This window comes from Choloepus didactylus, chromosome 14 (assembly GCF_015220235.1).
Source record: "Choloepus didactylus isolate mChoDid1 chromosome 14, mChoDid1.pri, whole genome shotgun sequence".
NCBI lineage: Eukaryota > Metazoa > Chordata > Mammalia > Pilosa > Megalonychidae > Choloepus > Choloepus didactylus.
In genome coordinates, this window is record NC_051320.1 from 53,493,595 (window position 1) to 53,521,158 (window position 27,564).

At 40.7% G+C, this 27,564-nt stretch overlaps 1 protein-coding gene across 4 annotated transcripts in view; it reads left to right on the top strand.

The window, feature by feature from the left end:
• The window catches only part of MATN2 (matrilin 2), a 163,070-nt gene that overhangs the window by 95,891 nt on the left and 39,615 nt on the right, over positions 1 to 27,564 (top strand). For all 4 annotated transcript variants that reach the window (XM_037802886.1, XM_037802888.1, XM_037802889.1 and 1 more), the window contains exons 6-7: positions 4,689 to 4,811; positions 22,957 to 23,079. In XM_037802886.1, the coding sequence (XP_037658814.1) occupies positions 4,689 to 4,811; positions 22,957 to 23,079 (246 nt within the window). The remainder of the gene's footprint in view (positions 1 to 4,688; positions 4,812 to 22,956; positions 23,080 to 27,564) is intronic.

Below are 27,564 nucleotides of genomic sequence, written 5' to 3' on the forward strand. Positions count from 1 at the left end.
TTCAGTTTTGGTTTCTTTAAATTGGAACAAGGATTTGAAGACTTCTGTAAAGCAATTTACAAGGACAGAATCCTTGTAAATTTTTATGAATTTTTTCCCAATCTTTTACACTTATTTCATCCATGCTTGGTTCTACAGCAATTTTCATTAATAAATTGCCTTAATCAAGGCCTTTTAAAGCATTTATCTTAGTTTTTATTAAAAAAATTTATTTTAGTGTTTATATTTTATTGGTTATAATAATTAAGTTAATGAACACATATATAGGTTTGGAAATGATTTGACTCATAACAGTGGTTCCCAAATTTTAGCATGCATCAGAAACACCTGGAAAGCTTGTAAAAATACAGATTCCTGGACCCCAAATCCAGAATATCCGATTCATTGGGTCACCGATGGGGCCTGAGAATTTGCATTTCTAACCAGTTCCCACGTGATGGTTGATCAACCTGGTACAAGACAACCTTGTGAGAACCAGTGCTTCATAAGCATATAACGCGGTTGATGGGAGAGGTGCACAGGTGTTTTAGAGCTTAGGTGCAACACCAGGCTGGAGCATTTAGTATGTTCTAGGCATCAGTCTTAATTTTCAGAGGGAATGAAAAGCACTGATTGATCGGAAGTTGGTTAAGTGGAGGTCAGTTAAAAGTCCTCTGTGTTTTAAACACCTGAGCCAACATTGTATACTCTCTTCTAGAGCAATCTGGAAAATGACTAATTTGAGTATGTGGCTTAGACTTGAAGCCTAAGCAAAGCCTCCAGCCTCTCTCCAATCTAAATTTGGGGGCCAGCACACTCATTGTCCTTCTAGAGAAAGAGATGGCCGGGCTTAAAGATTGCACTGCATGGAAAGAGGAAGTTCAAGAGAGAGGTGAAGTTTGGGTTTATGTCTTTTATATACATGGTTACATCCATGTCCGGGAACTCTGAAGTCAGATTAGCAACTCCAGGTCTGGCCGGTTGAAGGTATAAGTCTGTTCAGGCAGACCCCCACATCAGGGGTTGGGAGATTTCCAAGATGGTGGGTCAGGCCTGGTGTGAGGAGGTTGGGGGTGGGAAGTGCTGACTGCCAACACCGGCCAGCGTGGGACACAGCACAGACAACTCCTGTCACACTCAGCCTGGGGCACGTGCCAGGGCTTGGTACTGCCTGGTTTCAGTGTCCCCAGTGCTGCCACTGAATTTTTAAAATGAACCATTGGGTTTTTTTGTTTTTTTAATTCATTTTTATTGAGGTATATTCACATACCATGCAGTCATACAAAGCATACATTCAGTTGTTCACAGTACCATTATATAGTTGTGCATTCATCACCAAAATTAATTTTTGAACATTTTCATTACCACGCACACAAAAATAATAAGAAAAATTAAAGTGAAAAAGAACAATTAAAGTAAAAAAGAACACTGGGTGCCTTTTTTATTTTTTTGCCCCCATTTTTCTACTCATCCATCCATAAACTAGACAAAAGGGAGTGTGGTCCATATGGCTTTCCCAGTCACATTGTCACTCCTCATAAGCTACATTTTTATACAATCGTCTTCAAGATTCAAGTGTTCTGGGTTGTAGTTTGATAGTTTCAGGTATTTACTGCTAGTTATTCCAATTCATTAGAACCTAAAAAGGGCTGTCTATATTGTGCATAAGAGTGCCCACCAGAGTGACCTCTCGGCTCCTTTTGGAATCTCTCTGCCACTGAAACTTGTTTCATTTCCTTTCACATCCCCCTTTTGGTCAAGAAGATGTTCTCCATCTCACGATGCCGGGTCTACATTCCTCCCTGGGAGTCATATTCCACGTTGCCCAGGAGATTCACTCCCCTGGGTGTCAGATGAGAAATTAATTTTTAGAAGGATTTGGTGCTAGTTCAATACTTGTGTTATAACTAATCTTCAGCAACTGGCTAATGTCCCATGACGAAGAGCCCATTCAGTACTCCAGACGACGTGAATGTCCTGTTCCCACCAAAATTATATGTTTATTAAACCCACAGATATTAGGTGCTATTAAAACTCTTTAAGGAGGTGAAATTACAAAACCAGCACTTTAGACTGAAACTTAATGCCTGGGAGCAAAAGAAAAAAAAAACCCAACACAGATTATTACTCTTTAAAGATCTTTAGCTTTCCCCTTTGCGTATTTTGATTACTACATTAAGTATGCCATTATCTCCTCCATGCATGGTTTTGTTTTTAAAGATTTAGATGTGGCATTACGCTAAGTGAAAAAAAACCAGACACAAAAGGCCACATATTGTATGATTCCATGTACACAAAATATCTAGAATAGGTAAATCCATAGAGATAGAAAGCAGATTGGCAGCTGCCAAGGGCTGAGGGGAGGGAGAATGAGGAGCGACTGCTTAATGGGTATGGGGCTTTCTTTTTGGGTGATGAAATATTTTGGAACTAGATAGAGGCAGTGGTTGCACCACATTATAAATGTGCTAAATGCCACTAAATCATACAATTTAAAATTGTTAATCTTATGTAGATTTCACCTCAAAGAAATTGCATGTGTTTTAATTTTGCAGATTCCATTTCCTTCTTATTTTTTACAGGTTTTTGTTATTAAAATATTCTAAATCATTCCAGGTGTAAGCAATTTTTAAAGGAGAGAAAACCATCCATAATCCTGCCACTTTAGCCCAGCAACTATTTTTTTTTTATTTCCAGGCTTTGCCCTAGACCTCAGTTTTACCTGGATGTAATCGCTATGACTATACAATTTTGAGATCTACTTTTTTCACCAAATTTTATTTTAACTTCCAATCTACAATTATGTCATCATAATTATAATGTTAATGACTGCCTAATACCCAGAACAGACTTCCTGATCTTTCCCCACAAAACCTGCTTCACCCACACTTCTCCGTTTTAGTCACCAGCAGCTCCATCCTTCCAGTTGCTTAGGCCAAAACTCCCAGGATTCAGATGAATTCCTCTCTTTTTCTCTCGCCTCACCTCTAATCCAATGGGAAATCCTCTTGACCTCGCCTTCAACATATACCTGGAATACACTTCTGGGTCTGCCCACGCCCCATCCCGGTTTAAGCCTCCCCAGCTCCTGGCCAGGATTATCACAGCAGCCTCCTAACCTGTCTCTTGCATTCACCTTTGCCCTGTACTGGTCTGTTCTTGACTCCTGTGTTCAAAACCCTCCAGTGACTCCCAACTCATAGTAAAAGGCATAGTCCCTGCAGCAGCCGTGGGCCCCTCCTGTCCTGCAGCCACTCTGAGCTCCCACCACTCTCGGCTCTAGCACACCTGGCTGTTCCTTTCACCCAGAACGCTCTCTCCCCGATACCCTCATGGCTCACACCTCCTTCAGGATTCTGCCCACTGCCACCTTCTCAGCCAGGCCTCCCCTGACCAGCTCTACTACATCACACCCTCCCTCCAAAACCCCTACCACACAGCCCCTATGCCTCTTCATGTGTTTTTTCCTCACAGCACTCTCCATCTTCTAAAAGACTATGTTATTTATTTTTTGTCTGTTTCCCTTTCCACCAAATGAATGTAAGCTCTTTAAGGGTTAGAACTTTTGTCTGTTTTATTATGTGCTCTATTCCTAGCACCTAAAACAGGGCTTCACCCATAGTAGGTGCTCGGTAAATATTTGTTGAATTAATAAGAAAAGGTCTGTTTTAGTTTCCCGGCTGCTGAAACAAATACCATACAATAAGTTGGCTTAACAACAGGACTGTATTTGGCTCAGGGTTTCAGAGCTAGAAGGCTTACTTCCTCCTGGGGTCAGTATCTTCTGGTTGCCTGGCAGTCTCTGGGGTTCCTTGGCTTTCCCATCACATGGCAGTGCACATGGTGGTGGCGTTTCCTTTCTCTTCTGGTTCTGTTGACTTCCAGCTTCTGGCTGCTCCTGGTGGTTCCTCCTTCCATGTCCAATTTCCTTTGCTTATAAGGATTCAGTCAAATTGGGTTAAGGCCCACCCTCATTCAGTTTGGGCCACACCTTAACTAATAACATCTTCAAAGGTCCTATTTACAAAAAGGGTCCTAGTCACACCCACAGGACCAGGGGTTGAGACCTGAACATGCCTTTTGTGGGGGATGTGATTCAATCCCCGACTAGGCCAGTGCATTTTCTCATATTTACTAACCCATTTACCCATTATTAAATGCTCATCTTATTTTCTGGGATTTTTTTTTTTTTTTTTTTTTTTTTTTTTTGGCCATTGTAAACAATGCTGCTTATTACATATAATTAGGTTTTTTCTCTTTTTTCAATTGTGTAATATTGCCAGAGTGAACATTGTCAAATTGCATTCCAGTTTATAATGCTACCCACCATTAGTAACTGTTTCCATGCTACCTTGCCAGCATTGTGTTTTTTTCATAATTACAATTTTTTAAATGCAATTTTATTGAGATATATTCACATACCATATAATCCATCCAAAGAGCATTGTGTTTTATTCTTTTTTGCCAATTTAATCAGTGTTGGTGTGCCTTGTGAGCATTTTGATTTGCATTTCTTTAACGTTTAAACACAATTGATCCTATGTTCCTTAGTTTATCTTCTGAGTTACATTGCCTGATGTAGGCTCCTGATTCTTTCTGAGAAGAGATCTTGGATTATTAATCCTTATTTATGTTTGTTATAAGTATGCTTCCATTCTGCCATTCCCTTTATATTCATTTACATTTCTAATGTGTTTTATTCTCTACAGCCGTGGACTATTGTGCCTTGGAAAACCACGGATGTGAACATGAATGTGTAAATGCTGATAACTCCTACCTATGCCGGTGCCGTAAAGGATTTGCTCTTAATCCAGATAGAAAAACATGCACACGTAAGTTACACACCAAAAACCATTTGGTGCTATTAATACAGAAACTGTGGCTATGGAACTCTCCCAAGCATAGAAGGACATACGATTATGTCCTATTCCTCCTTTGTCAGGCCTTTCTTAACTTGCCATAAGAAGTAGCCCACTCCATCTCAGGGACTTTGACGAAGGTGTCTTTTATCTGGAGACTACATGGTGAGGCTGTTCTTTCAGCGTCTTCTGAGTGTTCTGACACTCAGCCCACCTAGCTTCATGTTGACTCAGCCTGGCTGTGCTCATTAGCATTTACAGGGGTTAAGAAATACTTTCATTGAAACTTTGTGGCTTCTGGGCCTCGGCGCTGACTTGACATAAGTACAGAAAAAACGCTGAGCCCCAAAGAGTTGAAAGTGGTTGCTTCTGAGTGGGGTGGAGGGCGGTTTGCAGGGAACTGCTCATTTTTTGTTTGAGCTATTCTATTTGATTTTAACTAAGCACACAAAAATTAGAATCAATTTGAGCTCCCAAAATCTGAACATAAAAATCTACAAACTAAAGGCAAGTATTAGTTTTGCAAAAGGATTCCAAAAGCATTCTTTTAAATGTAGAGGTTCATCAGAGCACTTAAGGGATTGTGTACAGATTAATTATCCTCCCATAGGAAGGTTCACTTGAGAAAAGATTGTTTTTAGAGTATTAGGACCCTGCATATTTAAAAAGTTAAGTTTAATAGATAGCAAGTTAGAATAAAATAAGGCATCTTTGAAGCATTTATCAATAGAAAATAGGATTTCAATTCATAAGAAGTTCATGTATGCACAACCTTTCTAAAATACATCTATTATATAAATCAAGATATACAGGTGTAGTTTTAAAAAAGCAGTCCCAAATTCCCCTTAAACTTACCTCCTAGTCTTCAACCCCTGCATATCAACAGCTTACAAACACCAGAGCTGGAGGTAGGGGTGGGGTGTGGAACTGTAAGGGGCATATTAAGTCAAAAAACATACATTTATAGGGCGTCAATGATGTGCTGATAGAAATGAACAGGGCAAGGCCGTTTCTGGAGGAGGAGTTACGCTGGCTGAGTCTTGAGGGCAGAGCCATCAGTCACCAGGCAAAGAAGGGTGAGGTGGAGGCTCTAAGAGGAGGAAAGAGGCGTACCAAATATATGAGCCAGACGAGAGTATTTTAGGTCGCTGTGGCCAGCACATTCAATATTTGATTATTGAGCAAATAAGTGAATGAATGAACGAACCGTTCTGTCCCTCATCTCCCTTCTCTTCTGAATTTCTAAACTGTAGAACAGCAGCCTGGGCTGTAGTAAGGGTTGGGGAATTTGGGTTGCTGGGCTGTTGAGTAAGTACTTCACATCAAAGGCAGAGGCCGTGTGCTGCCAGGGAGCTGCCTCTGTTCAAACCCAGATCCTCTACTTAGGAGCTGGGGGTTCGAGTTATTTAAGCCTGAGTTTCCTCAGGGATGGCAATACTACTTCCTTCACAGCACTGTCTCAATGACTATATGAAACAATCCATATAAACCACTTAGCAAATTGCCTGGTGTTGAAAAAATTCTTCCAAGGGATGATACTGGCTTCAAAGACTTTAAATTAGTATATATTGAGCATATACTGTGTGCCTGGGCTAGGTTTAAAGATGCATGAAAAATTCAAGACTTGGTCCCTGCCTTCAAGGAGCTTGCACTGGAAGCAAGACAAGTCATGCCCACACAAGGCAGCTTGGTCACAATACGAGGCATCATATGATCACAGTGTGATGCAGGCAAGGTCCACGGCAGGAGTTAAGGGAAAGAGGGGGACCAGTTGGGCTAGGGCAGGTGGGGGGACGGTGCTTCACCAGAATGAGGCCTGCGGGAAGCAGTGCACCTGGTCCAGTCTCCTTCCCACCTGTACAGGGCTCCTTCCCTGGCTGAGGTCCCCTGATTTCCACCGCACCCCCAATCCTAGTCCCAGAACTCTACCGTCACCCCATACTGTGGCTCAGCACGTCTCCTATCCCAGAATTCCTTGGGACATGGAGGGTTATGAGCCACAGGATGGTACAGTCGAGGAGGAGGTCTGCAGAGTAGGAAGACTGGGAGAAGGTTTGGCTGGGAGTCAGGAGGGAAAGATCAGCTGTGAGGTCTCACCAACCAGGCATGGAAACCAAGAGTTCAGCTGTCTCTGGGCTCTGTCAGAGTCACGACCAAAAAGTGGGCTGCCCAAAGCATGGGCAGAGAAGCGTGCTGGGAAATCTGAGGGGTCTGGGCAGTCAGCATCAGGGAGTTGGGTCCCCTGGAAGAAGGGTTGCCTTGCAACCAAGCTTGGCGGGAGGGCAGGGAGCCAGACCTTGGGAAGGACCTGGCAAGAGAAAGGAGATATCCAGGGTACTTGGAAAGCTGCAAGAAGGAAAGAAGGTGAAAGCCCACTTCTAAGAACTAAGCACTTGGGAGTGCTCTGGAGCTGTGGCAGTGACAAGAATAGGAGCTGGGAAATGGGAACCTGTTATGAGGACAGAAACACAGGATGGAGGGAGAAGCACAGAATCACGGCAGGCATCCTTTTGATAATTAATAAGGTTCTGGTCATTCTAGTCAAGACAGCCTTGCCACTGCTATAACATCAAGACATTTTTGGAATTTTTTTTTCTCCTTCTCATGAACTTACAAAAATTAAAATAGAATAAAAGATACTCAGTTTCTTAAGTTTCAGTTGCCCATGACTAGACTTCAGTAGGCATTGGACCAATTTGCTGACAGGAGTCTCGTCGACCCTCAAAGGGACAAATGTGTGCTGGCTGGAAGAACGATTGTTGGGTCTGTTGCTGAGCTGAGATCCTCCTACAAGAAGGTTTTTAGCAGCCTGGAGGGAAAAAGCCTTGAGGAGAATATAAACTGCCTTCCTTTCTTAGTGACCCTTTGCTGGTTCTTGATTGGGCAAGAAATGCTCACAAAACACTCCATGAAGAGTAATGCCAATAACCATTTATTCGTTCAGCAAGTGCTTGTTGACCACCTACTGTGTGCCAGATGCTGTTCTCTAGGCACTAGGCATATGATGGTAAATAGACAAGATCTCTGCCTGTATAGATATTGCATTCTACTGGAGCAGGGTATATAATAGAGAAACTACAGGAGGGAGGGTCTCAATGAGAAAGTGACATTTGACCGACTTGTTCCAGTTTGCCTAGGACTTTTCTGGGCTTTAGCACTGAAAGTCCAGCATCCGAAGACCCCTTCAGTTCCAGGCACACCAGGGCAGTAGTCACCTGGGTCCATTTCTTGGTTCTTTAGTCATCATTCTCATTTGCAAGTTCTCTCAGGGATAGGATTTACCCTGCCAAAACAGCTAGGACTTAGGGGGTTGCCAACTCCCAGGTAGGACCTGGGAGGTATGAGTGCAAATGCCTTTAGAAGTCAGGTGGGTGAAATAAATATTTGGAGCAGCCAGATGTAATCAGTAGGACAGTGGTTCTCAAAGTATGGCCCCAGGACTAGCAGCATTTATGTCACCTGGGGACTTGTTAGAAATGCATATTCTAGGGCCCCACCACAGACCTACTGACCCAGAAACTGTGGAGGTAGGACCCAGCAATCTGCATTTGTACATGCCCTCCAGGTGATTCTAATGCATGTTCAAGTTTGAAAACCATTGCAATAGGGAGTGATGGCGGTTGTGTCCAACTGCAGGACACTTGCCTTCCCTTTGAAGACATTTCGAGTCAATTAAAAGAAAAACTGCTGGTCAAAGAAAATGCAGGCTTTGTTGGCAGCCCCTTGAATATTCTTTTACTCCCTTTACCCATCTTGAATTTTGCTTCCCTTTCATTTTTCTTTCTTCTGCCCTTTCCAACCTGAAAGTTATTCTCCTTTTAAAAGAAGAAAAAAAAAATAGTTGAAGAGTTTTGTGTTCTTTCCATCAGCATTTTATAGTAGCTCCTAGGAAACTGAGAAGACTCTTGCCGTCCTTAGCATTAGAGTTTTAGCTGTTTTGACACCATTTTAATAAGCCCAAATGGCTCTCTTTTATTTATTCTTATTTCATTTATACATGCCCTATTAAAATCTGGGTTTCTCAGTGAGCTATCTGTGCAGCCAGAGTGGCTCATTTGCTACTTTAACCATTTTCTCCCTTGCTGGAATTACTTGTGATTAAATAATAAAATTTTACTTTCTATTGCTGTCCAGGTCTTGTGAAACAGACTTCCTTGCCTGGCCATGTAACAGTGCCCTGTTCTGTTGGCAATTTTCCCTGTTTTTTCTCTTTTCTTTGTTTTTCTTCCTAAATTTTGAGAGTTCACTTTCCTGGGCAAAGAAGCTTGCTCCCGGTGCTGTTGCCATTTCCATTTTCCCAGTCCACATTCCTCCTTGTTAAAAAAGTAGCAGTTGCAGTAGTTCCTTCTTCCTCTTCTCTAGCAGGGCAGGTTGATATTTTCTCAAAGGTTCTGTTTGTAGCCAAATGACCATTCTGGCAGAACTCTGAAGAGTTCAGATCCTCTGACTTCTCCACCCTCTCTGACGTTGATGCTGATGGGGTCCAAACTTGTCTGCACATTGGAAACTCTTGGGGAGCTTTCAAAAAAAATACCGATGTTGTGTTGTACCCCGAGAGATTGTGATTTGATTGGTCTGGCTGTGGCCTGGGCTTTGGAATTTTTAAAACCTCCCCAAGTGATTCTAACACAAATTTGGGAACCACTGCCGTAGGCCTGTTTTGACCTTGAACCAGAGCATCATTTCTTCCATCTGACCAGGTGGCCTGTATTGCACTCCATAGTTTAAATTATTCTTCTTAATCATTTTATACTCAACTATGTCCAGCAAGCTTATTTTCCCTTAGATTCATAGATTTCCATACACTCAGCACTAATTCATCCTTTTTATTTTTGTTTTTGTAACTTTAATTGTGGTTACTTACATACAACTCAAAATTTCCCATCTTAACCACTTTCAAGTATACAATTCATTGGTATAATTACATTCACAGTGCTCATTACTGAAACTTTTTTATCACCCCAAACAGAAACTCTGTACCCATTAAGCATTGATTCCCCATTTCCCTCATTCGAACCCCAGTAACCCGTAATCTACCTTCTTTCTCTGTGCATTTGCTTATTCTAGATATTTCATATCGATGAGATCTTACTTGTCCTTCTCTGAAATCATTTCACTCAACACGCTATCTTAAAGGTTCATCTAGGGTACTTCATCACTTTTCCTGACTCTTCTGTTTCTTTTGAATTCTGACATGTTTTTAAAACTGTGCCTACAGAGGGAGAAAAGGTGCTGACCAAGTGCAGATACTCCCACAGATCAACAAAAGTAGCTCTGCTTTTAAGTTTTGTTTATTTGCTCTTCTAGATAGAATTTCTTTTGAATAAAGTGTTTAGAGGCTTAAAAACAAGTTTGAAAATCGTTAGTGTAGAGTATACATAGCCTGCCCTCACCACATCCTCGTACTCAGTTCCTGTCTCCCCAAATTCTGGGGATACCTGTGAGCTCACAGCTACTCCCCTGGACTGAGATCCCAAACTTGCTATATTTATTGCCTGTATTTTATGTTTTGGATATAGACATTTGAAGCTATATGTATTGTTCCTAGCTCTGTTCTCTGTTTCCTTCTCCAAAGCACTGGGTACCTCCCACACTTCTTTTTTCTACATTATTCCTGCTGTTTTCCATGGCAACTAGTTTTTTTTTTGTTTTTGTTTTTTTTATTAAATTCAGTTTTATTGAAATACATTCACACACCATACAATCATCCATGATATACAATCCACTGTCCACAGTATGAGAACATAGTTATGCGTTCATCACCACAATCTATCTCTGAACATTTTCCTTACATCAGAAAGAACCAGAACAAGAATAAAAAATAAAAGTGAAAAAAGAACACCCAAATCATCCCCCCATCCCACCCCATTTGTCCTTTAGTTTTTATCCCCATTCCTCCACTCATCCATACACTAGATAAACGGGGTGTGATCCACAAGGTCTTCACAATCACACTGTCACCCCTTGTAATCTACATTATTATATAATTGTCTTCAGGAGTCCAGACTGCTGGGTTGGAGTTTGGTAGTTTCAGGTATTTACTTCTAGCTATTCCAATACATTAAAGCCTAAGAGGTGTTATCTATATAGTGCATAAGAATGTCCACCAGAGTGACCTCTCGACTCCATTTGGAATCTCTCAGCCACTGAAACTATTTCGTCTCATTTTGCATCCCCCTTTTGGTCAAGAAGATACTACTCTCAGTCCCATGATGCCGGGTCCACATTCATCCCCGGGAGTCATACTCTGCATTGCCAGGGAGATTTACACCCCTGGGAGTCGGGTCCCACGTAGTGGGGAGGGCAGCGAGTTCACCTGTTGAGGTGGCTCAGTTAGAGAGAGAGAGGGCCATATCTGAGCAACAAAGAGGTACTCAGGGGGAGACTCTTAGGCACCATTACATACAACTTTAGACTCTCCTTTGTGGTAATGAGCTTCATAAGGGCAAGTCCCATGCTCGAGGGCTCAGCACATCAAACCGCCAGTCCCAATGTTTGTGACAACATCAACACCAGTCCAGGTGTGGATGTCCAGCACATCCACACCTTCCCCCAGATCCTCGGGGCTGGGGAGGGGGAGGCTGTAAATATATTTTTTATTATCTGCCCAAATTACTCTAGGATGTGTCACTATTTCACTCCAGCCTATACTAACCTACCATATCTCACTTCCTATTCAAAGTTCCATGCAATTGTGGTGTTTGAACAAATCGACTGTAGAGTTGTACCGTTTAGAAAATTTAGATCCTGTACCAAATAGATATCTATTCCCTTGGTCTCATATGAAAGTTGAAGTTTTAAAACACAATCAGTTTCAACCTTTATCCTTTGGCCTGGCTTGCCCTGGTCTTAACCAGACCTGCTTCATTCATATCACTAATTGAAGTCTGGGCTCTTTTTCAGCTTTTTTTTTTTTTTTTTTTTGACAGTGGCTGTATGCACTAACACTGACATTCATATCTGCTGAGCTCTAGCTCTGAGTTTCAGGTGTCTCAGAGATATGCATTGTTCCAGAGACCAATCAGGTTATACGCTAGGGGATCAGCATCTCAAAGTTTAGAGATAGGCCTTACAATTCAGGGATAGAGTTAACTGCTGTAAGAGCTTACAATCTAGGGACTATTACAATTATTGTGTCCACGTTAGGCTATGTTCTAAGATTCAATTCTGAGTTTACACATTGTAGTTAGTCCATATTGGTGAGGCATCATCCCTCTCACCATGTTTTTTCCAACACTTTTACTCCTATATATATATTTTCCTACAATTTTATAGAGTTATATTCACATACCATACATTTATCCACAGTGTACAATCAGTTGTTCATGGTATCATCATAAAGTTGTACATTTATCACCACAATCAGCACTTGAACATACTGATTACTACAAGGAAAAAAAATTTTTTTTTTTTAGCAATAAGAAAAAATGATAAAAAGAAAAATAACATGTCATACAATACAATATACTACTAAGGACAGCCAATAACACCACTACCAAGAATCCCATATTACTCCCCTATATCCCCCTCTCATATACATTTAGCATTGGCATATTGCCTTTGTTACATTTAATGGAGGTATATTACAATGTTACTGTTGACCATAGACTCCAGTTTGCTTTGATTATGTTTTTTCCTGAATACCATCCCTTTTTGAAATTTCTACATGGTTGACATTCATTTGCTTTCCCACATGCAAAAACATTTTTATATTTGTATATTTAGTAACAGTCATTGGCCACTCCAGTTTTTGCATGGCAACTAGTTTTACAATCATGGAACGTGTATATTTATTTTTAATACATTTCCTGATTACAGAAGCAGTACATGCTCACTGGAGAAAATTGGATAGTATATTAAAAAAAAAAAAACCTCTAAAGAATAAAATGAAAATGATCTGTAATTCTATCACCCAGAGATAACCATATTTAATACTGATGTGGTATATTTCTCTCTAGTGTTTTTTTTTATGCATATGGCTATATTTTTATAGAGTTGAGACCATACAGTATAATACTAAATCACGAACATTTTCACACATCACTTAAATTTTATCAAAACATTTTAATGTCTGCATAATATTCTATCATATATATCAATTTGTTAAACAGTTTCATGGTTCTTTTAAATTGTATTGTGAATGTGGGGCAAGATGGCAGACTGGTGAGCTGTATGTTTTAGTTACTCCTCCAGGAAAGTAGGTAAAAAGCCAGGAACTGCGTGGACTGGACACCACAGAGCAATCTGTCTTTGGGCATACTTCATACAACACTCATGAAAACGTGGAACTGCTGAGATCAGCGAAATCTGTAAGTTTTTGCGGCCAGGGGACCCGTGCCCCTCCCTGCCAGGCTCAGTCCCGGGGGAGGAGGGGCTGTCAGCTCCAGGAAGGAGAAGGGAGAATTGCAGTGGCTGCTCTTAACGGAAACTCATTCTACTGATTCAAACTCCAACCATAGATAGACTGAGGCCAGACACCAGAGACTCTGAGAGCAGCCAGCCCAGCAGAGAGGACACAGGCATAGAAAAAAAACAACACGAAAAACTCCAAAATAAAAGCAGAGGATTTTTGGAGTTCTGGTGAACACAGAAAGGGGAAGGGCGGAGATCAGGCCTTGAGGCGCATATGCAAATCCCGAAGCAAGGCTGATCTCTCTGCCCTGGGCACTTTTCCTTAATGGCCCTGGTTGCTTTGTCTATTAGCATTTCAATAACCCATTAGATCTCTGAGGAGGGCCGTTTTTTTTTTGTTTTTTTTTTAAATCCTTTTTGCTTTTTCTAAAACAATTACTCTAAGAAGCTCAATACAGAAAGCTTCAAAGAATTGAAATTTGGGCACGTCAAGTCAAGAGCAGAACTAAGAGAGCTCTGAGACAAAAGGCAATAATCCAGTGGCTGAGAAAATTCACTAAACAACACAACTTCCCAAGAAAAGGGGGGTGTCCGCTCACAGCCACCATCCTGGTGGACAGGAAACACTCCTGCCCATCGCCAGCCCCATAGCCCAGAGCTGCCCCAGACAACCCAGTGTGACGGAAGTGCTTCAAATAACAGGCACACACCACAAAACTGGGCGTGGACATTAGCCTTCCCTGCAACCTCAGCTGAATGTCCCAGAGCTGGGAAGGGGGAGCAGTGTGAATTAACAGAGCCCCATTCAGCCATCATCTGAGCAGACTGGGAGCCTCCCAACACAGCCCAGCAGCCCAGAACTGCCCTGGGGGGACGGCACTCACCTGCGACATAGCACAGTCATCCCTCAACAGAGGACCCGGGGTGCACAGCCTGGAAGAGGGGCCCACTTGCAAGTCTCAGGAGCCATACGCCAATACCAAAGACTTGTGGGTCAGTGGCAGAGACAAACTGTGGCAGGACTGAACTGAAGGATTAGACTATTGCAGTAGCTTTAAAACTCTAGGATCATCAGGGAGATTTGATTGTTAGGGCCACCCCCCCTCCCCGACTGCCCAGAAACACGCCCCACATACAGGGCAGGCAACACCAACTACACACGCAAGCTTGGGACACCAATTGGGCCCCACAAGACTCACTCCCCCACTCACCAAAAAGGCTAAGCAGGGGAGATCTGGCTTGTGGAGAACAGGTGGCTCGTGGACGCCACCTGCTGGTTAGTTAGAGAAAGTGTACTCCACGAAGCTGTAGATCTGATAAATTAGAGATAAGGACTTCAACTGGTCTACAAACCCTAAAAGAACCCTATCAAGGTCAGCAAATGCCACGAGGCCAAAAACAACAGAAAATTATAAAGCATATGAAAAAACCAGACGATATGGATAACCCAAGCCCAAGCACCCAAATCAAAAGACCAGAAGAGACACACCTAGAGCAGCTACTCAAAGAACTAAAGATGAACAATGAGACCCTAGTACGGGATATGAAGGAAATCAAGAAGACCCTAGAAGAGCATAAAGAAGACATTGCACGACTAAATAAAAAAATGGATGATCTTATGGAAATTAAAGAAACTGTTGACCAAATTAAAAAGATTCTGGACACTCATAGTACAAGACTAGAGGAAGTTGAACAACGAATCAGTGACCTGGAAGATGACAGAATGGAAAATGAAAACATAAAAGAAAGAATGGGGAAAAAAATTGAAAAACTCGAAATGGACCTCAGGGATATGATAGATAATATGAAACGTCCGAATATAAGACTCATTGGTGTCCCAGAAGGGGAAGAAAAGGGTAAAGGTCTAGGAAGAGTATTCAAAGAAATTGTTGGGGAAAACTTCCCAAATCTTCTAAACAACATAAATACACAAATCATAAATGCTCAGCGAACTCCAAATAGAATAAATCCAAAAAAACCCACTCCGAGACATATACTGATCACACTGTCAAACATAGAAGAGAAGGAGCAAGTTCTGAAAGCAGCAAGAGAAAAGCAATTCACCACATACAAAGGAAACAGCATAAGACTAAGTAGTGACTACTCAGCAGCCACCATGGAGGCGAGAAGGCAGTGGCACGATATATTTAAAATTCTGAGTGAGAGGAATTTCCAGCCAAGAATACTTTATCCAGCAAAGCTCTCCTTCAAATTTGAGGGAGAGCTTAAATTTTTCACAGACAAAGAAATGCTGAGAGAATTTGCTAACAAGAGACCTGCCCTACTGGAGATACTAAAGGGAGCCCTACAGACAGACAAACAAAGACAGGACAGAGAGACTTGGAGAAAGGTTCAGTACTAAAGAGATTCGGTATGGGTACAATAAAGGATATTAATAGAGAGAGGGAAAAATATGGCAAACATAATCCAAAGGATAAGATGGCCGATTCAAGAAATGCCTTCACGGTTTTAACGTTGAATGTAAATGGATTAAACTCCCCAATTAAAAGATATAGATTCGCAGAATGGATCAAAAAAAATGAACCATCAATATGTTGCATACAAGAGACTCATCTTAGACACAGGGACACAAAGAAACTGAAAGTGAAAGGATGGAAAAAAATATTTCATGCAAGCTACAGCCAAAAGAAAGCAGGTGTAGCAATATTAATCTCAGATAAAATAGACTTCAAATGCAGGGATGTTTTGAGAGACAAAGAAGGCCACTACATACTAATAAAAGGGGCAATTCAGCAAGAAGAAATAACAATCGTAAATGTCTATGCACCCAATCAAGGTGCCACAAAATACATGAGAGAAACATTGGCAAAACTAAAGGAAGCAATTGATGTTTCCACAATAATTGTGGGAGACTTCAACACATCACTCTCTCCTATAGATAGATCAACCAGACAGAAGACCAATAAGGAAATTGAAAACCTAAACAATCTGATAAATGAATTAGATTTAACAGACATCTACAGGACATTACATCCCAAATCAACAGGATACACATACTTTTCTAGTGCTCACGGAACTTTCTCCAGAATAGATCATATGCTGGGACATAAAACAAGCCTCAATAAATTTAAAAAGATTGAAATTATTCAAAGCACATTCTCTGACCACAATGGAATACAATTAGAAGTCAATAACCATCAGAGACTTAGAAAATTCACAAATACCTGGAGGTTAAACAACACACTCCTAAACAATCAGTGGGTTAAAGAAGAAATAGCAAGAGAAATTGCTAAATATATAGAAACGAATGAAAATGAGAACACAACATACCAAAACCTATGGGATGCAGCAAAAGCAGTGCTAAGGGGGAAATTTATAGCACTAAACGCATATATTAAAAAGGAAGAAAGAGCCAAAATCAAAGAACTAATGGATCAACTGAAGAAGCTAGAAAATGAACAGCAAACCAATCCTAAACCAAGTACAAGAAAAGAAATAACAAGGATTAAAGCAGAAATAAATGACATAGAGAACAAAAAAACAATAGAAAGGATAAATATCACCAAAAGTTGGTTCTTTGAGAAGATCAACAAGATTGACAAGCCCCTAGCTAGACTGACAAAATCAAAAAGAGAGAAGACCCATATAAACAAAATAATGAATGAAAAAGGTGACATAACTGCAGATCCTGAAGAAATTAAAAAAATTATAAGAGGATATTATGAACAACTGTATGGCAACAAACTGGATAATGTAGAAGAAATGGACAGTTTCCTGGAAACATATGAACAACCTAGACTGACCAGAGAAGAAATAGAAGACCTCAACCAACCCATCACAAGCAAAGAGATCCAATCAGTCATCAAAAATCTTCCCACAAATAAATGCCCAGGGCCAGATGGCTTCACAGGGGAATTCTACCAAACTTTCCAGAAAGAACTGACACCAATCTTACTCAAACTCTTTCAAAACATTGAAAAAAATGGAACACTACCTAATTCATTTTATGAAGCTAACATCAATCTAATACCAAAACCAGGCAAAGATGCTACAAAAAAGGAAAACTACCGGCCAATCTCCCTAATGAATATAGATGCAAAAATCCTCAACAAAATACTTGCAAATCGAATCCAAAGACACATTGAAAAAATCATACACCATGACCAAGTGGGGTTCATTCCAGGCATGCAAGGATGGTTCAACATAAGAAAAACAATCAATGTATTACAACACATTAAAAACTCGAAAGGGAAAAATCAATTGATCATCTCAATAGATGCTGAAAAAGCATTTGACAAAATCCAACATCCCTTTTTGATAAAAACACTTCAAAAGGTAGGAATTGAAGGAAACTTCCTCAACATGATAAAGAGCATATATGAAAAACCCACAGCCAGCATAGTACTCAATGGTGAGAGACTGAAAGCCTTCCCTCTAAGATCAGGAACAAGACAAGGATGCCCGCTGTCACCACTGTTATTCAACATTGTGCTGGAAGTGCTAGCCAGGGCAATCTGGCAAGACAAAGAAATAAAAGGCATCCAAATTGGAAAAGAAGAAGTAAAACTGTCATTGTTTGCAGATGATATGATCTTATATCTAGAAAACCCTGAGAAATCGACGATACAGCTACTAGAGCTAATAAACAAATTTAGCAAAGTAGCGGGATACAAGATTAATGCACATAAGTCAGTAATGTTTCTATATGCTAGAAATGAACAAACTGAAGAAACACTCAAGAAAAAGATACCATTTTCAATAGCAACTAAAAAAATCAAGTACCTAGGAATAAACTTAACCAAAGATGTAAAAGACCTATACAAAGAAAACTACATAACTCTACTAAAAGAAATAGAAGGGGACCTTAAAAGATGGAAAAATATTCCATGTTCATGGATAGGAAGGCTAAATGTCATTAAGATGTCAATTCTACCCAAACTCATCTACAGATTCAATGCAATCCCAATCAAAATTCCAACAACCTACTTTGCAGACTTGGAAAAGCTAGTTATCAAATTTATTTGGAAAGGGAAGATGCCTCGAATTGCTAAAGACACTTTAAAAAAGAAAAACGAAGTGGGAGGACTTACACTCCCTGACTTTGAAGCTTATTATAAAGCCACAGTTGCCAAAACAGCATGGTACTGGCACAAAGATAGACATATAGATCAATGGAATCGAATTGAGAATTCAGAGATAGACCCTCAGATCTATGGCCGACTGATCTTTGATAAGGCCCCCAAAGTCACCGAACTGAGCCATAATGGTCTTTTCAACAAATGGGGCTGGGAGAGTTGGATATCCATATCCAAAAGAATGAAAGAGGACCCCTACCTCACCCCCTACACAAAAATTAACTCAAAATGGACCAAAGATCTCAATATAAAAGAAAGTACCATTAAACTCCTAGAAGATAATGTAGGAAAACATCTTCAAGACCTTGTATTAGGAGGCCACTTCCTAGACTTTACACCCAAAGCACAAGCAACAAAAGAGAAAATAGATAAATGGGAACTCCTCAAGCTTAGAAGTTTCTGCACCTCAAAGGAATTTCTCAAAAAGGTAAAGAGGCAGCCAACTCAATGGGAAAAAATTTTTGGAAACCATGTATCTGACAAAAGACTGATATCTTGCATATACAAAGAAATCCTACAACTCAATGACAATAGTACAGACAGCCCAATTATAAAATGGGCAAAAGATATGAAAAGACAGTTCTCTGAAGAGGAAATACAAATGGCCAAGAAACACATGAAAAAATGTTCAGCTTCACTAGCTATTAGAGAGATGCAAATTAAGACCACAATGAGATACCATCTAACACCGGTTAGAATGGCTGCCATTAAACAAACAGGAAACTACAAATGCTGGAGGGGATGTGGAGAAATTGGAACTCTTATTCATTGTTGGTGGGACTGTATAATGGTTCAGCCACTCTGGAAGTCAGTCTGGCAGTTCCTTAGAAAACTAGAGATAGAGCTACCATTCGATCCAGCGATTGCACTTCTCGGGATATACCCGGAAGATCGGAAAGCAGTGACACGAACAGATATCTGCACGCCAATGTTCATAGCAGCATTATTCACAATTGCCAAGAGATGGAAACAACCCAAATGTCCATCAACAGATGAGTGGATAAATAAAATGTGGTATATACACACGATGGAATACTACGCGGCAGTAAGAAGGAACGATCTGGTGAAACATATGACAACATGGATGAACCTTGAAGACATAATGCTGAGCGAAATAAGCCAGGCACAAAAAGAGAAATATTATATGCTACCACTAATGTGAACTTTGAAAAATGTAAAACAAATGGTTTATAATGTAGAATGTAGGGGATCTAGCAGTAGAGAGCAATTAAGGAAGGGGGAACAATAATCCAAGAAGAACAGATAAGCTATTTAACGTTCAGGGGATACCCAGAAATGACTATGGTCTGTTAATTTCTGATGGATGTAGTAGGAACAAGTTCACTGAAATGTTGCTATAGTATGTAACTTTCTTGGGGTAAAGTAGGAACATGTTGGAAGTTAAGCAATTATCTTAGGTTAGTTGTCTTTTTCTTACTCCCTTGCTATGGTCTCTTTGAAATGTTCTTTTATTGTATGTTTGTTTTCTTTTTAACTTTTTTTTTCATACAGTTGATTTGAAAAAAGAAGGGAAAGTTAAAAAAAAAAAAAAGAAAAAAGACAAACAAGGAAAAAAAAAAAAAAAAAAATAACAATGTAGTGCCCCCTGGAGGAGCCTGTGGAGAATGCAGGGGTATTCGCCTATCCCACCTCCATGGTTGCTAACATGACCACAGACATAGGGGACTGGTGGTTTGATGGGTTGAGCCCTCTACCATAAGTTTCACCCTTGGGAAGACGGTTGCTGCAAAGGAGAGGCTAGGCCTCCCTGTATTTGTGCCTAAGAGTCTCCTCCTGAATGCCTCTTTGTTGCTCAGATGTGGCCCTCTCTCTCTGGCTAAGCCAACTTGAAAGGTGAAATCACTGCCCTCCCCCCTACGTGGGATCAGACACCCAGGGAAGTGAATCTCCCTGGCAACGTGGAATATGACTCCCGGGGAGGAATGTAGACCCGGCATCGTGGGATGGAGAACATCTTCTTGACCAAAAGGGGGATGTGAAAGGAAATGAAATAAGCTTCAGTGGCAGAGAGATTCCAAAACGAGCCGAGAGATCACTCTGGTGGGCACTCTTACGCACACTTTAGACAACCTTTTTTAGGTTCTAAAGAATTGGGGTAGCTGGTGGTGGATACCTGAAACTATTAAACTACAACCCAGAACCCATGAATCTCGAAGACAGTTGTATAAAAATGTAGCTTATGAGGGGTGACAGTGGGATTGGGAATGCCATAAGGACCAAACTCCACTTTGTCTAGTTTATGGATCGATGTGTAGAAAAGTAGGGGAAGCAAACAAACAGACAAAGGTACCTAGTGTTCTTTTTTACTTCAATTGCTCTTTTTCACTCTAATTATTATTCTTGTTATTTTTGTGTGTGTGCTAATGAAGGTGTCAGGGATTGATTTAGGTGATGAATGTACAACTATGTAATGGTACTGTAAACAATCGAAAGTACAATTTGTTTTGTATGACTGCGTGGTATGTGAATATATCTCAATAAAATGATGATTAAAAAAAAAAAAAAAAAAAAAAAAAAAGAAGACATGTAAGGAGCTACATGAGCTTGTCAAGAGGGGTCAATCTGAGTCCAGGGGCCAGGGAATGTGTTCTTGAGGAAATGAAAATCTGTTTGCTAACCTAAAGGATGGTTGTTAGAACTAAATAGGAGAGCATCAGGGAAACCCTTTGTGACGGTTAGGTTCATGTGTCAACTTGGCCAAGTGAAGTGTCCAGATGTTTGGTCAAGCAAGCACTGGCCTAACTGTTACTGCAAGGACATTTGTGACTGGCTAATAAACCAGAAGGCTGGTTTATTAAATCATCAGTCAATTGACTGCACCTGTGACTGATTATATCAACGAAGGGCGTGTCTTCCACATTGAGAGAATTCAATCAGCCGGATTTAATCCAATCAGTTGAAGACTTTTAAGGAAGAAGAGAGAGGAACTTCACTTCTTTGGCTAGCTAGAGAAGTGGTTCCTGAGGAGTTCATCGAACACCTTCATTGGAGTTGCCAGTTCACTGCCTGTCTTACGGAATTTGGACTCGTGCATCCCCACAGTTACGTGAGACACTTTTATAAAATCTTATATATACAGAAAAAAAAAAAAAAAAAAAAAAAAAAAAATAAATTGTATTGTGTTAAACATCCTTGTGCATAAATCTTTGTCTGCATTTTTGATCATTTTCTAAAGAACAAAATATGAAAGGAAGTTGGTTTATTGAGTCCAAGGCTATTAAAATTTTTAAAGCTTTGGATGCATGTTGCAAAATTACTTTCCCAAAACTCTGTAGCAATTTATGCTCTGCCATATGTGTTTTAAGGAAGCCATTTTAAAATCTTTTGCTAATTTGCTAGGAAAAAAATTTTACTCATTGATTTTTAAATCATGTTCTTGATGACCTTTTCTTCATAAAATTATCACAACATATAAATGTATAGTTATTGGTGTGATTGTTTGCTTAATGAATAATTCTCTGCTCTATAAGAGACTATAAGGGATTCCTGTAAGCTCTGTGAGGCAAAGGACTGTCTCTTTGCTCACTGCTGATGCCCAGTGCCCAGTCCATGATCAATGTTCAGAGAATATTTATTGAATTAATGAATAAACATGAGGCTAACACTTTTCATATAATCATCAAACATTTGCATTTCTTCTTCTGTGAATTCTCTCTCCATGTCCTTGACTCCTTTTTCTATTGGGATCTTAGCTGTATAACATAAGAGACAGCATGAACTTTAGAGTCAAACAGACTGGGATCCAAATTTTGTCCCCTGTGTTTATTAATTGGGTGACTCAATCAAATCTCTTAATCTCTCTCAGCTTCAGATCATATGAATACCTACCTCATAAAATTGTTGTGAGATTAAATAAGATAATGAACATTCAATGTAAGGTCCCTAAGAATATTTAATAGAAGTTTAGATTTTTAATTTCTTATAGACTTATGAGTTCTTAATATAATAAAATATATTATACTTTGCATCATATTTATGGCAAATATTTTTCCTTATTTGTCATTTAATTATTGTATTCAAAATGTTTAAATGTATCTGAAGTCCTTAACTTCCAAGTAGTAAAAATCTGTAGTCTATTCCTTTGTATTTATTCCATTGCTTTTGTGTATGAAAAATTTTACCTGTCCCCAATCTGCATTTTCTTATAGTTTTATGTTTATTATTTAACTTTATGATTGATCTTGAAATTAGTTCACTTTCCAACTAGACAATTTCCCCACAAATCACTTATTGAATAATTCATCCTTTCCTTATTGAATTGTGATGCTTTCAAACCTTGTTACAAATGAAGTTCTTGTTTGCGCTCAGACTACCTGTCTTGTTCTATTGCATAACTTTTCTATTCTTGCATCAGTAACAATCTTCATGCTCTCATTTTGGTGGCTCTAAAATGAACCAAGACAAGAAAAAGCATGTTCACAAACCTGTTTTTGCATAAATATTTTGTAACATGTCAACAAGTTTCTCTTTCTGAGGGGCCAGACCCCTAAACATGGAAAAAAGCCTGATTGAGAGATCTCTTCAGGATGTATCTTTGACATCATGGGATTTCACCTGTTTGGGAAAACTTAAGACTGAAAATCCCTTGGTTTTCATATGTTATATTTATTGTCTTGTTCCTTATCATTATCATCTTTCTTTCTTTCCAGGGATAGATTATTGTGCCTCCACCAGTCATGGCTGTCAGCAGGACTGTGTCAACACGGATGATTCCTATGCCTGCCGTTGCCTGAAAGGGTTTACCCTGAATCCAGATGGGAAAACCTGCAGAAGTAAGTCACACAGGGTGTTGGAGACAGGTTGTTCTGCTAACTGTGTGCCTGGTTCATTTTCCTGTCCTTGAAAATCTTAAGGTGTACCTGTATTCAGCATTTGGGTTTACTGACATTATCTGTCCTTTGACTTACCTTTTGGTTCACTTGATCCCGTTATGGGGATGATTTTATACATTGGGTTTGCTGGGTCTGTCCATTGGATTCATTTAGCAAAGTCAGAGCCCACGCTCAAGCACTCACCCATGAGGGGGCACCGTCCCTCCTCCTCACTCCCCAGCAAGCCACCATGGCTCCCACTTGTATTTGGAACTTTGAGAAAGAAAAGGCTGGGCCAAGAGATGGTACATAAAGGTGCTGGTTTCTTTTAGTCCTACAAGACAAGACAATTTCTGGCTGCTAAGAGGGAGAAAATTGCAGCTGTATCCTCTTCAATAAAAAAAAGTACCGCCCCCGGAGAATCTTAGTAGAGCACATGGTGTCAGCAGGATGACACTGATGATGCGCTGAATGACCCTGGTTCCTGCCATCTGCCTCACAGGGGGCTTGACTTGGGGTCTAGAGCATGGATCCTCCAACAGGATCCCTTTAAACCAGATTCTTCCTGAGAGACCACTAGAACAGGAATGCCACGAAGACAGGGGTTTTTACCTTTTTTTCACTGCACCTCAAAAAGTGCTCGACATATGTAAGTGCAGCACAGTATTTGTTGAATGAATGAGTGCATCCTGGAGAAACCACAGCTATTATTTGAATTACTCAATCTTGTTTAAAAGATGACCTTTTTAAGTGATGCAAGTTGAGAATTTTTTCAGAAAGCATTCCCGTAGTCAGTACACACTTATGTGCACTGAATTGTTTAAGTTCTGACAATATGAGTCATAGAACTCTCCAGAGCTCCTATTGAGAGATTTATTTTCCTATATTCTCCTTCTCCCACTTTCTTGCTGGTGCTGTGTAGAGAAGTGTTCTGCATAGCAGGACTGAATTTTCAAAGGTTTCACCATATATCTCTTTTGAACCACACTGTGGGCTGTACAACTGAATCCAGAGGAGTCACATTCTGCGTATAGCACATATTAACGTATACACTCATTCTAATAAGTGTAAAACTTGCATGGTGGCAGATGGTTACAGGGACCATATTTTGAAACTGAGCCTCTCTTTTAAAATATAATTCCCACTGCCTTGCCTGGATACAAACCCTGGAAACGTGCAAGCAGTAAATGGGAATTTTAATTGAGAGCATTCAGAATGTGAAAACAATGAGATGGAATATTTTCCATTAGACCACACATACATACAATGTGTTGGAGGGCCAACCTTTCTGGCTTGGCCTCTCCTTTCTGTGTGATTTACACCTTTTTCCATGGGTGAGTGTGTCAGGAGCTGATAGCACTCAGGGAAAATAACTCACAGGTGGACTCATATTTCTGGACCAAAAGTTCCTATGTGAGGGATAATTAGATCTGGTTCAACTCAGACCCTCATTGTGGCTGCAAGTTTCATTGTGTGTTACTAATGGAGTAAAATGGAAATAAGTTAGAGGCATTTGGCAGTCTGTTGGGGGAGAATTTGCGTTAAGCGCTGCATCTCTCACCATTTGTCTAAGATTCCTTCAACCTCTGCCACTCCCTCCACACCCTGCCTGGAGAGGCACTTGGGATCAGAGAAGGGTCAAGGGAGAAGGAGGCTGAGAACAGAAGGGTGAATGTGAAGAGGAAGCAACCAGTGGAGGAGTTTGACTGCCACAAGTCAGCCCATGGGTGGGTCTGTTTGCAGGCTGTAGCATAGTCTGAGTTCCTAACACTCATTCACATGTATTCAGTGGTTATAGCTCCATTTCCTCTCTAGCCAGGTGCCCTACTTTCTCATCCAAGAAAAACAGAGTTTGTTCCTAAGATGCACTGTCCTCAGCAGCCCTTCTCCCAGCATCCTCCTACATCGTTACATTTTCCGTTGTCTTTGCTGCGAACCCAGCCCTCCTCTCCTGAGGTCAGTTCTGACTGATGTTTGTGCTCAGTTGGTTATGGCAGACAGCTGTAAGGGGAAGCCAATGCTCACTGTCTTCAGCTCTCTGGAGCATTACATGGAAGAGGGAAGCTAGGAGATTTGGTTTAAAATCTGGAGATTATTATTAGGAGTCTGAGGTCTCTCGAGTGAGCTGAGCATTAGAAATCTTGAGCTCAGGGTACAGCCATTTACATTTAATGGGGAGTTGATGGTTGTGCATTATTTTCAAATTTCATAAGAAATCTGTTTTTCAAAGGAATTTGATGTCATCCAATTAAGCTGGGGACAAAAAAAAAAAAGGTTCAAGGTAGTACTCTACTGAAGAAAAAGACTCTTGGCCAGGATTTGTTCTTCCTCTTCAGCCAGGCAGAATTTCTCCTACTGGAGAGGGCTGTCGTCAATTTGAAGAATAAATTATTAAGGCGGTGGAGCAAAGCACAGAAATAGGGCTGGACAGGCTGTTTGGCTGGGGCTCCAGAGCTGAATCAGATGTGCTGGGCTTGAGGATTGCTCATTCTGGTATTATGGGCTAGTGCTCCAGGTAGCTGGAGGTAATTACACTTTAAAAGTTGGTATGGGCTACCCAGGTAGACTGAGCCAGGAGATGTGAGGCCCAGTCTTGGCAGTGTCGCTCATAATGGCCATGTGACCTTGGACAGGCCAGGTACTTCTCTGGACTTAGGTTTCCTAAGCTGAAGAAATAGGACTTCCTGCTTTAACATTTCAGTGCCTGTGAATTTTTTCCCCTCTAACGTACTATCTGTGCCACTCAGCTGGCATTATCATTTATATAGGGTCTGTACTAATCTTTCATGCTTTTATGTCTTATCTTCACAGTTAGCTAGTTCTCCTTCTTTGGGTTCCACAGAGAACTCCACATAGAGTTGGCACTCATAAAAACCACTTAATTTGTTATCTGATAATTCTACCATCTGACCTTGGAGGGGTTCAGTGGACACCCTGGGACTCACCAAGTAAAGGTACAGAAGCCAAGTCTGGCCCATGCAAACCACTTCACAGTTTGTGAGGAGACTTAACTGAATATGGGGTACATAGTTGGTAGCCAATAAATACTTATTGAGTTAGTAAATGAATGAAGGATATCTAAGTAACACACACACACTCTCGTACCTACATGAAGAAATATGAACCAAGTATGTGAAGACGACAAAGAGCTACAGTTAAACGTCTGCTATATGGAAACATCTGGAAAAGGGTCATTTTGAATCACTATTTGCAGATAGCTGAGTGGTAACCTCTTTAAGAAACTAAATGTTTTTCTGTTGAATTATTTCATGTGTAAGTCTTTCTTAACCTGACGGCCCAGGCTCACCTCTATGAACCTTGTTATTTCAGTTTGCTAAAGCCAGAAATGGGTTGGCTTTTAACAATGAGGATTTATTAACTTACAATTCATAGTTCTTAGACCTTGAAAATGTCCAAATTAAGACATCAACAGGATGAAACCTGGACTCTGAAGACAGGCTCCTGGCATCTGAGAAACCTCTTTCACTTGGGGAAGGCACATGGCCAGTGTCTGCTGGTCCTTCGCTCCCAGGTTTCATTGCTTTCTGCTTCTGGTTCCAGTGGCTTCCTCTCTGAGGTTCTGTGGGCCCTTGCTTGCTTTTCTGGGGGTTTTCTCTCTGAACTCTATGGGTTTTTATCTTCTTATAAAGGATTAAGGCCCACCTTGAAATTTAACCAAAAGGTCCCACTCACAACAGGTCTACACCCACAGGAATGGATTAAACGAACATGGCCTTTTCTGGGGTATATAACAGCTTCAAACTGGGACCCTTACTTAGTCACTGGTGTGTAATGAGGTGATTCTAGCAGGCGCTAGACTAAACGGCCCCAGACTTTGAGACCCTTCGTGTTCTGTGTCTGTTTGCTTGCTTGTTGGTGGCAAGTGTTTTATTGCCAGCCCTGTTTTTCCTGATTCAAGTTCTCTGCTTGATCCCAGCACTCTGTTTTGTTCCACACAGGTGAGGATGTTGAATTCCAGACAGACGAACTGAAACTGCACACACTAATGCTATTCTGCCCCTCCTCCTCCAGGGAGCGTGCCAGGGGCTAGTAATACAAACTACAGCGCAGCGCTCTCTCCTCTGTGAGGCCAGCACCTGCTGCGTGTCGTGGGAACTTCGCTGCATGTGCTCAGTCTGCAGCGACTCTTACTCCTACTCTGTGCCTGCAGGAAGTCCATCCACCAACTCAGAGGTCACCTCACATAGCCTCTAAGGGAGGGGCCTGGGGTCCCTCAGCTCTGGGTTCCATTCACAGCTCCAGTTTTACTAGCTGTGGGATCTTGAGCTAGTTTAAGCTCTGCAAACTTCTGTTTCCTTATCTTTAAAATATGCAAAACAATAGTGCATACCTTGTAGGGCCAGACAAAATTATGTTTGTGAAGTGCTTAGCAGTGTCTGGTACTTACAGGTGCTTAAGAGATTTTAGCAGCTATGATTAGCATCA